The sequence below is a fragment of the Brassica rapa genome, chromosome A08 (genome assembly GCF_000309985.2).
Source record: "Brassica rapa cultivar Chiifu-401-42 chromosome A08, CAAS_Brap_v3.01, whole genome shotgun sequence".
Taxonomy (NCBI): domain Eukaryota; kingdom Viridiplantae; phylum Streptophyta; class Magnoliopsida; order Brassicales; family Brassicaceae; genus Brassica; species Brassica rapa.
The window spans coordinates 15,426,609-15,436,954 of NC_024802.2; the positions used below are offsets into that span (position 1 = coordinate 15,426,609).

The 10,346-nt window shown below is 36.5% G+C and overlaps 2 protein-coding genes and 1 non-coding gene across 5 annotated transcripts; all 3 read left to right on the forward strand.

Moving 5' to 3' along the window:
• The first annotated feature begins 111 nt into the window (after positions 1 to 111).
• LOC103834871 (ABC transporter B family member 28) lies at positions 112 to 4,983 on the forward strand. The gene is made up of 16 exons (XM_009110962.3): positions 112 to 546; positions 1,278 to 1,465; positions 1,557 to 1,580; positions 1,666 to 1,767; positions 1,957 to 2,047; positions 2,144 to 2,244; positions 2,346 to 2,396; positions 2,505 to 2,633; positions 2,963 to 3,025; positions 3,115 to 3,394; positions 3,522 to 3,670; positions 3,771 to 3,860; positions 3,927 to 4,061; positions 4,154 to 4,210; positions 4,295 to 4,351; positions 4,590 to 4,983. Exons 1-16 carry the CDS (start codon positions 147 to 149, stop codon positions 4,824 to 4,826), a joined length of 2,154 nt encoding a protein of 717 aa, XP_009109210.2. The 5' UTR covers positions 112 to 146; the 3' UTR covers positions 4,827 to 4,983.
• A 181-nt stretch (positions 4,984 to 5,164) lies between these two features.
• Positions 5,165 to 5,237, forward strand: TRNAK-CUU. The gene has a single exon. It is a non-coding gene; the product is annotated as a tRNA-Lys (tRNA).
• Positions 5,238 to 7,023: 1,786 nt separating this feature from the next.
• On the forward strand, positions 7,024 to 10,226 carry LOC103834872 (MADS-box protein AGL72). 3 transcript variants are annotated; one of them, XM_018653920.2, is made up of 7 exons: positions 7,024 to 7,227; positions 7,319 to 7,504; positions 8,836 to 8,982; positions 9,321 to 9,420; positions 9,579 to 9,620; positions 9,742 to 9,792; positions 9,886 to 10,226. In XM_018653920.2, the coding sequence occupies exons 2-7, from the start codon at positions 7,323 to 7,325 to the stop codon at positions 10,021 to 10,023; spliced, it is 660 nt and encodes a 219-aa protein (XP_018509436.1). In that variant the 5' UTR covers positions 7,024 to 7,227; positions 7,319 to 7,322; the 3' UTR covers positions 10,024 to 10,226. The 3 variants fall into 3 exon arrangements, with proteins under 3 accessions (XP_018509436.1, XP_033133125.1, XP_033133124.1); XM_033277233.1 differs by lacking the exon at positions 7,024 to 7,227 and having other exon boundaries at positions 7,300 to 7,504; XM_033277234.1 differs by lacking the exons at positions 9,579 to 9,620; positions 9,742 to 9,792; positions 9,886 to 10,226 and having other exon boundaries at positions 7,029 to 7,227; positions 9,321 to 9,426.
• The last annotated feature ends 120 nt before the right edge of the window (positions 10,227 to 10,346 follow it).

Sequence of the window (10,346 nt, forward strand, 5' to 3'; positions counted from 1 at the left end):
TAGCGAAAGATCTGGACCAAAATCAAAAGTTAGGTCTCACTTGATAAATTTCAAAACTTCCGCCTTATTTTGTAAATATCAAGAGTAAAGGTACTACATAAATATAAACTAACAGAAGTTGAGAAGCTCGTTGGACAGAGATAACAATGGCGTCTTCTGCAACCACTCTTCTCTTCCACCACGGCTCTACTCGTCTCATCGCTCGTTCACGATGCCAATCACCTCTACTCAGAACGTGCGGAGTAACGCCATTTCTCTCCTTCCGCAGCTCGCGCGGCGGCTCCACTGCGCCGCTCGGGCTCTCGCTGAAGGCGAAATCGGTGGGATTGGCTCGCGCTTACGTCACCGGAGCGCCGCCGATCGTGGGAGAAGAGGATCCGAAGATCGATGGATCGAAATCGGAGCCCGAGAAGGAGGAATCGAAGGATTTGATCAAGTGGGGGCTTGTGTGGAGCTTGATGAGCAAGCACAAGCTCAGGCTCGTTGTTTGCTTATTGACTCTGGTTGGATGCAGCACTTGCACTCTCTCGATGCCTGTGTTTTCTGGTAATCGAGTTCTTGGATTCAGCCTCACGCTCCTCTATTGTGATTGTTTATTTTAATGATTAGGAGGTTTTGGGTTACAATCTCTAGACGAAGTAAACCAAGAACAGATCGGTCCAAATGGAATTGAACCTATGACCATTTAGATCCATAATAGGAAATTAAAAAAAATTAATTATAGCATTTTCAACCATCTTTGTATTTGACTTAGAGAGGCTAAATTTCTCTAGTTTTCTTAAAATATAGAGATTGTTATTTTTTCCTCTTTTTGTAGAGGAAGAGATAACATTCCTCTATTTTTTCCTCTATATTTAGAGTTTGCTATTTTAAAAAAACACATTGGAACACATCAGTTCATCTATTTCAGAGAAAAAAATAGCAAAATACGTTGAAGATGGTTTTAGTAGGCAACTTGTCGTTGGTTTAGTTATTGTGATTGTAGTATGCTAATGCTGGTCTGGCTTAATTTCTCTATTTTTTCATTAGGAAAATGATTGCCATCTACAAGAATTATAAGCTACATAACCATTAACCACACATGAAGATGTTAATAATATAACATATTATAATTCATGGATGTTTAGTTTGTGTAGTTTCATATATATTATTTTTGTTCATGTGTGTTATGTATTTCGTTGGTGTAGCTGAGATTTTATTTTATTTGTTGATTGAGTTAAACATGTGTTGATTCTTTGTGACAAATAATGGCAAGTGTTATGTTTGGAGCTGTAAAGGTAGATTCTTTGAAGTGTTGATTGGCGCGCGGCCGGATCCTCTGTGGCAGCTGCTGAGCAAAATCGCTGTTTTGTATTCTTTGGAACCCATCTTTACTATTGTTTTTGTAACCAACATGAATGCTATCTGGGAAAGCGTTATGGCAACGTTACGAGCTCAGATTTTCAGAAGGGTTTTGATCCAGAAGGTATGGTTTGTTTCCTGTGATCATAATTTTCCAAATGTTTATCACCTGAATGAATATCATTGTGATAGCTGCTTTCTTTTTGTATTTGCAGGCAGAGTTTTTCGACAAATATAAGGTTTGTCTTTTTTTTCTTCTTTGTTTTTTTTTGTTTCTTGGTTTGTTCAGGTTTGGGACTTTTGGGCTGAGTTCATTTATTGTAGGTAGGAGAGTTGACGGGGCTGCTTACGTCTGATCTTGGCGCTCTGAATAGCATTGTGAATGATAACATCTCAAGAGACCGTGGATTTAGGGCATTTTCTGAGGCAAGCCATTTCTTTACTATGCAAATGTGAGATTGGTGTTTGTGCTTCCACTTTGCATAATGAATACAGACTTAATCTTAGCCTGGTGTTGTGTTGGTCGTATTTTTGGAGTTCTATACATGACAAAGAGTATCCGGTTGCATCTCAAGAATGCCCAGCTCTTATGGCTTATGTTTTGTATATTTGTAGGTTTTTGGAACAATCTGCATTTTGTTCACCCTATCTCCTCAACTTGCACCTGTGCTTGGTCTATTGATGCTCGCTGTATCAGTTTTAGTTGGTAAATTCTCAGGCCTTGCTCATTTTTCCTGAACTTATTGTTTGGTACACCTTGGTCATCTCTGCTTACCTTTAAATCTGCTCATTTGGTCAAAAGCTGTGTACAAAAGATCGACGGTTCCTGTTTATAAAGCACATGGATTAGCCCAAGCGACAATGTCTGATTGTGTATCAGAAACGTTCTCTGCAATTCGGACTGTAAGTTCTTGACTTCATCGTGTTTGTATTTTTTGGGCAGGTTGAATATAGAAACTTTTGATTTTCCTTTTGACGAAGCAAGTATTTTTATCTCTTCGTAGGTAAGATCGTTCAGTGGTGAAAAACGTCAGATGTCTCTTTTTGGTAGTCAGGTTACATTTCAGACTTCTTACTAGCTAAAAGTCAATTGTCTAAACAATTCTTGTTTTTTTCCTAACTGTTCCATGATCTTTTATTCTAACCATCTGTTTGATTTACAGATTCTTGCTTTCCAGCGTAGCGGCTTAAAGCTTGGTACTTTCAAATCTATAAATGAATCTATAACAAGAGTTGCTGTTTATATTTCTTTGTTGGCTCTATACGCTCTTGGGGGAAGCAAGGTCAAGACGGTAAGATATGCCTGCCTGTGAGACTTTTTAATTGCCATAATGGTTGAAATAAAGCTTCTTGCACATTAAGGCAAAAAGAGAATGGTGATTTGCTTAATTTCTCTTTATAGAAGATCGTGTTATTCTTCATTCATATATTCTGGAATAAATGACTGGATGATTCAAGCTAGAACAAAGTTACTACCGTCAGAAATTTAATAGATCATCAAAACTAAACAATCAGATTTCTTTTATCTCCCCTTTTGTGTTTGTTTCTTATGCTGTTACATTTTCGCTCTTTTGCACTTTATGTTTCTTGGTTCTTATTCTTTGAGCTTTTTCCTACGCAGGGTGAGCTTGCTGTTGGAACAGTTGTTTCCTTCATTGGATACACTTTTACTCTAACGTTTGCTGTTAGTACCTATATCCACATGCATTTACTGTTATCCATATGCTATACATGTAATTTGGTTTTACCATAATCGTTTCTTGTTTTTGCCAGGTCCAAGGGCTCGTAAACACGTTTGGAGATCTACGTGGAAGTTTCGCTGCTATCGAGAGGATCAATTCCATTTTAAATGCAGTGGACATAGATGAGGCTCTTGCCTACGGGCTAGAAAGAGATATACATACAAAGAAAGTCCAAGATGAAAACCTTAGATTGTTCTTGTCTTCTGGTCCTAACGTGAATATCCGTCACCTCGATAAGTACTACATGTCAGATCTGAAATCAACGAACAATCTACGTACCTTGACTTGGGCAGGAGATGTCTGTCTTGACGGTAAAATCAGACCAAGAAAACTCTCCTCATGTTATTATACTTCAAGATTCCCCAAACCTCCCTTGAACTGAGGTTGTACTGCTTTCTAAGCTGAGGGTTTTCCATTTTCTAATTTTGTCTAGTGTAGATTTGCATTTTGCTTATCCCCTACGACCCGATGTGAAAGTTCTTGATGGGTTCAGTTTGACGTTGAGAGCTGGGACCGTAACTGCTCTTGTTGGCTCTAGTGGTGCGGGAAAAAGTACTATTGTACAGTTATTGGCACGCTTCTATGAGGTTAATCGACTCCCCCTCTTCCCATTTGAAGTCTGTAAAGACTAATTCTGAAGCCGCTTTTACGTCATGCTGATGGGTTTGAGTTTCCGATTTTCGCCAGCCAACACAAGGACGTATTACTGTGGCTGGAGAGGATGTGAGGATGTTTGACAAGAGTGAATGGGCTAAGGTTATCTCAATTGTGAATCAGGTGTGTACCCGTAACGTGTATTGTGTCAGACTTGGTCGGATTATAATCTTACCTGTGTGACCTCAGGAACCCGTTCTCTTTTCTCTCTCTGTGGCCGAGAATATTGCATATGGTCTCCCTAATGATCTTGTGTCCAAGGACGACATCATTAAGGCAGCCAAAGCTGCCAACGCTCATGAATTCATAATCTCACTTCCCCAGGTTCGGATTCGTGACCTTATGTGCAACAACTGACCTGTTCTTCTTGCAAATGAAGTTAATCTCTTCTTACTATTACCGGTGTTTGTTAATAGGGATACGATACACTGGTGGGTGAACGAGGAGGCTTGCTTAGCGGAGGGCAGAGACAGGTATAAAGACATTAAGCGCTACGCGTTTTTTTGTTCCTCATAGACTTTTGCTACCGCTTTGATGTGATTGTCTTAACGTTTCAGAGAGTTGCCATAGCCCGGGCTTTGCTGAAGAACGCCCCCATCTTGATTCTCGATGAGGTGAGTAACTCTTTGTTTAATAATCTCATCTTTGATGGACTGTTTGCTTTGCTAGAACCTTAGAACACTTACCTAAGTTAAAGCTTAATCGATGGGAGAGAAGGAACACATATACAAACAGTTCTGTGCTACATCTAGTTGCATGGTTTAGACAAATTTGTTACTGGCACTGAAGCAGTTAAGGCTCGAAGATGAATATGAACTCCTCTGCTTAGTCTCTCTTGCTTTCGTGTTGCAGGCCACGAGTGCGCTTGATGCAGTAAGCGAACGTTTGGTCCAGAGTGCGCTGAACCGTCTGATGAAAGACAGGACAACTTTAGTCATCGCTCACAGATTGAGCACAGTTCAGAACGCGCATCAGATCGCTGTATGCTCTGACGGGAAGATCATAGAGCTTGGAACTCATTCTGAGTTGGTGGCCCAAAAGGGATCTTATGCTTCACTTGTTGGCACTCAGAGGCTGGCCTTTGAGTAGAGTCTAATTATTCTCAAGTTCCTTTACAAGTTTTACTCACTCCCGAGTAAGACCATACAAGCAGATTATAGATTGTTACATATGTGTAATCTGAAACAAAAATGACTATAAAATGATGTTTCAAGTGTTATATTCCAAGAATTTATTTCAAAACAAAGGGCAACTACCAAACAGTTCATCTAAATTTGCTTTCGACAATTAGACACAGAGAAGTATCGCAGTCACAGAGATTAACGGTGGTTTCTATGATACTGACCTGCTGCTAGCCGTTGCACAAGTTAAAACTTTTACCCACTGTATAGTTGACTTAGAGGCGGATAACCTTACTGCGACATGTAGTCCGTCTAGCTCAGTTGGTAGAGCGCAAGGCTCTTAACCTTGTGGTCGTGGGTTCGAGCCCCACGGTGGGCGAATAGTTTATGTTTTATTTTGCGGCCTAATAATGGGCCGTCTGCTCCTGGGCCTTGCCCCTTTTCTCGATTCACTGCGCTTTTTCAGATCGATTCGGGTAGTTTGGGTAGAAATCAAAATATCTATTTACTACTTGATCTAACTTTGGTTTGGATAATTTTGAGTTCAGTCGGATAGTAAAATTAGAAACAAAAAAGTTCAGAAAAATTTTAATTCTCATTTGGTTCGGATAATTCGGATAAATATTGATTATTTATGGTAAAATATCAAATAATTAAGATGATTTAGATAAAAATTTTTTTGGATATTTTCGGATTATTTTGGATAAAAATATCTAGATAATTTCGATTAGTTCAGATACTTTATAATAATTTATTTATCTTCAAATATTTTCAAATATTTTTAATAAATTTTTAAAAATTATAAATATATATTTGGCTATGTTAAATGTATATATAATTAATATTTTTATATATTCTGATATCCGTTCGGTTCTCGGTTCGTTTTGTTTATCAAAATATAAGAATCATTAGAATATTTGAAAGTTTCGTTTTGGTTCCAGTTTCGAATATTTCAGTTCGGTTTTTCGATCCTAGGTTTTTTTCCCGGGCCTAGTCTCACTTCATTCGACGAGGTTAGTACGTAATCAGATATTACTGCACTCGAAGACCATGCCATGGTCTCACTGCCTTGAAGAAACTTTTTTCTTGCGTTAAAAAGTAACTTGAGTTATTCTTTTCCTTTCTTTTTTTCAGTTCTTCAAGTTTGATCCGTCTGCTCATTTAACTTCACACAGTCTTACTTTCTTCAGATCTAGTAGACCTATGGGTTGACTTTGTTTGTAGATAATTTGGGTGAGAGAGAGAGGAGGAGCACTAAGTCCAAAATTTTAGAAAATAGATCAATGTAAAATTAAAAGGCAAGCAAAATCGTTGAAGTATTTTTTTTTGGACAAGGAAAAAACTTTAGAATAGTAGAAACTTATTAAGGTATAGTTAAAAGTATTTTTATAGAATTTTCCGCTTTTCTCGTTTGGGTGGGATAATAGAAGTAGCATAATAAAAAAGTTTCCAGAGCATTATCTTAGCAGACTAGTTGACTTAGGGTTTGTGCCTACTGCTTAAGGAGTACTAAGGAGAGATAGACCAAAGAGAGACTAAGTCATCGAGGGATCTAGTTCTAGTATACGAATCTTTCATCCATTTCTCTTAACTATCACCAATTTTATTGCTCTTTTTTTTTTTTTTTTTTTTTTTTTTTTTTGACGTCAAAAGGCTATTCTATTACTCAAACTTGAGGTGGCCTTGGTAACCAAACCGCAATAGAACAACCAATAAAACATAACTCCCTATGGAAGGATCTAGCAGTCTTACCCAAAAAATCAGCCGTCTGATTGCGTGCCCGTGGGACGTGAGTGATTTTAAAATCCGGAAAGCATATCTGTAGCGTCTCTATCCTCTCCAATTCCGTCGCAAAGCTTGGCCACGCCTGAGGGTCCTTCACCATTGCTATCAGTTCCTTACAATCTGTCCCGAAGCTCTGGCAGTTCGAATGTTGCAGCATATTCTCCATCGCCCATTGCAGTGCCTCTACTTCCGAGTGCAAGGCTGATTCACGTCGAAGGAAATTCCTTGTCCCCATAAGCTGTGCATTCCCAGACCCATCCATCCACGCCCATCCGCATCCACTAAAGTTAGCATAAGATGTCCAAGATCCATCTAGCAAGCAAATATTTCCCAAGCTTGCTCTTTTTTTTCTTTTATTGTAAAAAATATTCTTTGTTTATATCATAGAGTTTTTTGGTCGGCTATATTTCTGTTCTTGTTGAGGTCTTCTGAAAGCGAATCTTGTCAAAAAAACTTAAGGCTTCTTTACTTTTTCCAGATTAATTTACCAGTATATTTTCTAGGGGAGTTATCAGATCTACTCTTTGGATCTCTCTCCACTATATTTTCAAGAAACCATTTCTTGGTTTTGGATTCAGATCCAAGTGAGTTCCTTTTCGTTTTTGAAAGAAACTAATTTTTTCTTTCCCTATAATCAGGTTTTAGGGTTTCTTAGGGATTCATTAATCATGTCAGGAAAATGGTGAGAGGGAAGATCGAAATCAAAAGAATCGAGGACGTGACCAGCAGACACGTCACGTTTTCCAAGCGTAGGAAAGGTCTCTTGAAGAAGGCTCACGAGCTTTCAGTTCTATGTGATGCTCAAGTAGCAGCCATTGTCTTCTCTCAGAAAGGAAGATTATATGATTTCGCTAGCTCCGAGTAAGTACCTTTCACTTAACCTTTTGATCCAATACTCATTAGTATATATATACCATTATTTGTGATGTTAAGCTCTTAATTACTTAGGTAAGATTGTTTGTACTAGCTAGAGATTTCTAAACATTTAGTTGAGTTTAATTTCCCCCAAAATATTCCCTTTGAAATTGCTTTGATTTTCTTTAATTAGGCATATAGTTTCTTTAAAGTACCACGGAATTGTATTTCTTAATTAAAACCTAATCAATTAATTGACCAAATGTGTTTGTAACTTGCATCAAGTTCTTCTTCAAGCACGAGCAAGTGATTTAGGGTTTTCCCAAAGCGTTCTCGAACTTTGAACCTAGTATACATTGGAACTCTCATGCTGAAACCACTTGGCACGTTAGTATAATACAGTATATAAGAAAAGCTCAGTGATCATGTCATAAAAATAAATACCTGAAGAGTACAATTGACCGTTTTAAGAATAGCAAACTACATGATGTATGAGACAATATCTTGTTGCTTTGTGTCAAGGTCCAAACTTCAGTCCTAGACAGTTTGGGATTCTTGAGTGTGTTGATCTTTTAGGGAAAAGTGAATTTCTTGCACCAAATTCAAACTAACCGAAAGAATTAAAGTTGTGATATAATGCCATGTTGATCAAGTATGCAACTGATGATTATCAAACCTCAACATTGATCACTATCAAAGCCATATATTATAGCCTCTTGGTTAAATTAACCGTTACTACTAATGATTTTTCATTACATTTTTCACTACATTTTTTTTGGTGGGCCACATTTTTCACTTTTTTTTTTTTTTTTTTTTCACTACATTTGAGTGAGCTTAGATAGCAACCAAAAAAAATATTTTACAAATGTTAGTGTCACTGATAATTACGAGCTTACTAATTGATTTTGACCACGCGAGTGTATAAGTATTACTGGTGACTGTTGAGTATAAATAGGAAGCCAAGTCATGCAAATTAAAAGATGCATACAGCATATTTACACTTTGGTGTCTCTCAGATGTTTAGCATTCTCATCCCGTTAGGTCGAAAAGCATATTAAATATGTACATTACGATGCATGCTTGGGAAATATTTCATACTTATATATGTACATTACTACTCAGTAGTCAAGAGATAGGTCAAGCGTGGCTAGAAACATGTATCTAGTTTACTAGGACATATGACTTGATGCTTGAATAACATTTTCAGGTTAGAACAAACATGAATTTTGAATATGTGTGAATGCTCTTGTTGATCATGATATATAAGTATTTCAAAATGAACTATTTATATTATACTTAATAAATAATACTGAAGGGGTTCTTGGAAATGTATACAGCATGCAGAAGATGATAGAGAGATGTGAGATACATAGGGGTGAGTATTTTGGAGCAGAGAGACTCCAAAAACAGCAATACGTGCAAGATCTCAAGAACGAAATGGCGATAACGATGGACAAGATTAAACTTCTTCAACTTCATTGCCGGTAATTTTCTAATCTTCCTATATACTCCCTCTGTTTCGATTTAATTGTCATTGTAGAGAAAAAAATTTGTTTTAAAATAAAATTTGTTTTAAAATTTCAATGCAAAATTTATTAATAAGATTTTTCACTTTATTTTTTTATTGGTTGAAATATAGTTAGTTGTATAAGTAACTATGTTTTTATTTTGAAAATATACAAAATTTTATGTTTTATTAATGAGATTGTATGTATAAACCTAGAACAACAATTACAATGAAACAGAGGGGAAGTATTGCATATATATGTTTTCTTGATATGCAATATATGATTATATATATATACTCGGATAACATCTCAAGGAAGCTGATGGGGCAAGATTTGGATTCGTGTTCGGTGGAGGAACTCAAGGAGATAACTACCAAAATTGAGAAAAGTCTTACTATTGTCAGATCAAGGAAGGTATAAATGCACTGAGTTTATAATTAATACAGAGAGAAATAAAACTTTATTCTCATAATTACATTCGTAATTATATAGTTGTCATAATGTGGTGAACAATAATGTTAGACGTTGATATCGAAATGATGAGCTCATTCCGCATTTTTCGATTTTGGCAGGCTAAGTTAAATGAAGATAGAATAGAGAAACTAAAAGCAGAGGTACTATTACTAATTAATTTTATTATTTTCAAGGGAGTTTTATTTCTAAGTTTTTTCTTTTATAACTGGCCAGTTTTATTTCTAAGTTTCCTTGTGAATTTTGTTCACTTCACTTTATTAGATTGTAGCAGAGAGAGAGGTCTTGAACGATAAAAGTAGGCTGCGCCAAATGGTACACACATACATAAATCAAGGACATGCATCTTTAAAAATTGAGTTTGTTTCTTCCATGAAATATTTGGAAAATAATATGTTATCATTTCAGTTTGAAGAACAACCCTTGTGGATTCAGTCAAGGAGCCTAGAGAGTGAGAAGAGTGCACCTTCCTGTAGTTGTGGAAACATGAACTTGTCGGATGTGGAAACTGACTTGTCCATCGGATTGCCTCAAAGTCGAGTGTAATCAACAGAGTTCTTGTTAATGTTCATATTATCCGGACATGCATATATTTCTACATGTGAATGTTTTTAATTGATTTTCTCAATGCTTGCATCAAGAATAAAATAGTGTAAAACTGTTAAGTATTCTCTACTATGTTATGTATGCTGAGTTTTTTGTTCTTACTTTGTGGAAAATTGGAGTTTTTAATATAATTTGAAAGTGTATATATAGATTTTGTGTTAAATTTTATACTAATAATATGATAAATAGCGGTAAAAATCATAATATTATAATTCTGTATACTAATTAGTCCCCATTGCTCTAGTCTGCAATGTACTTTTGAG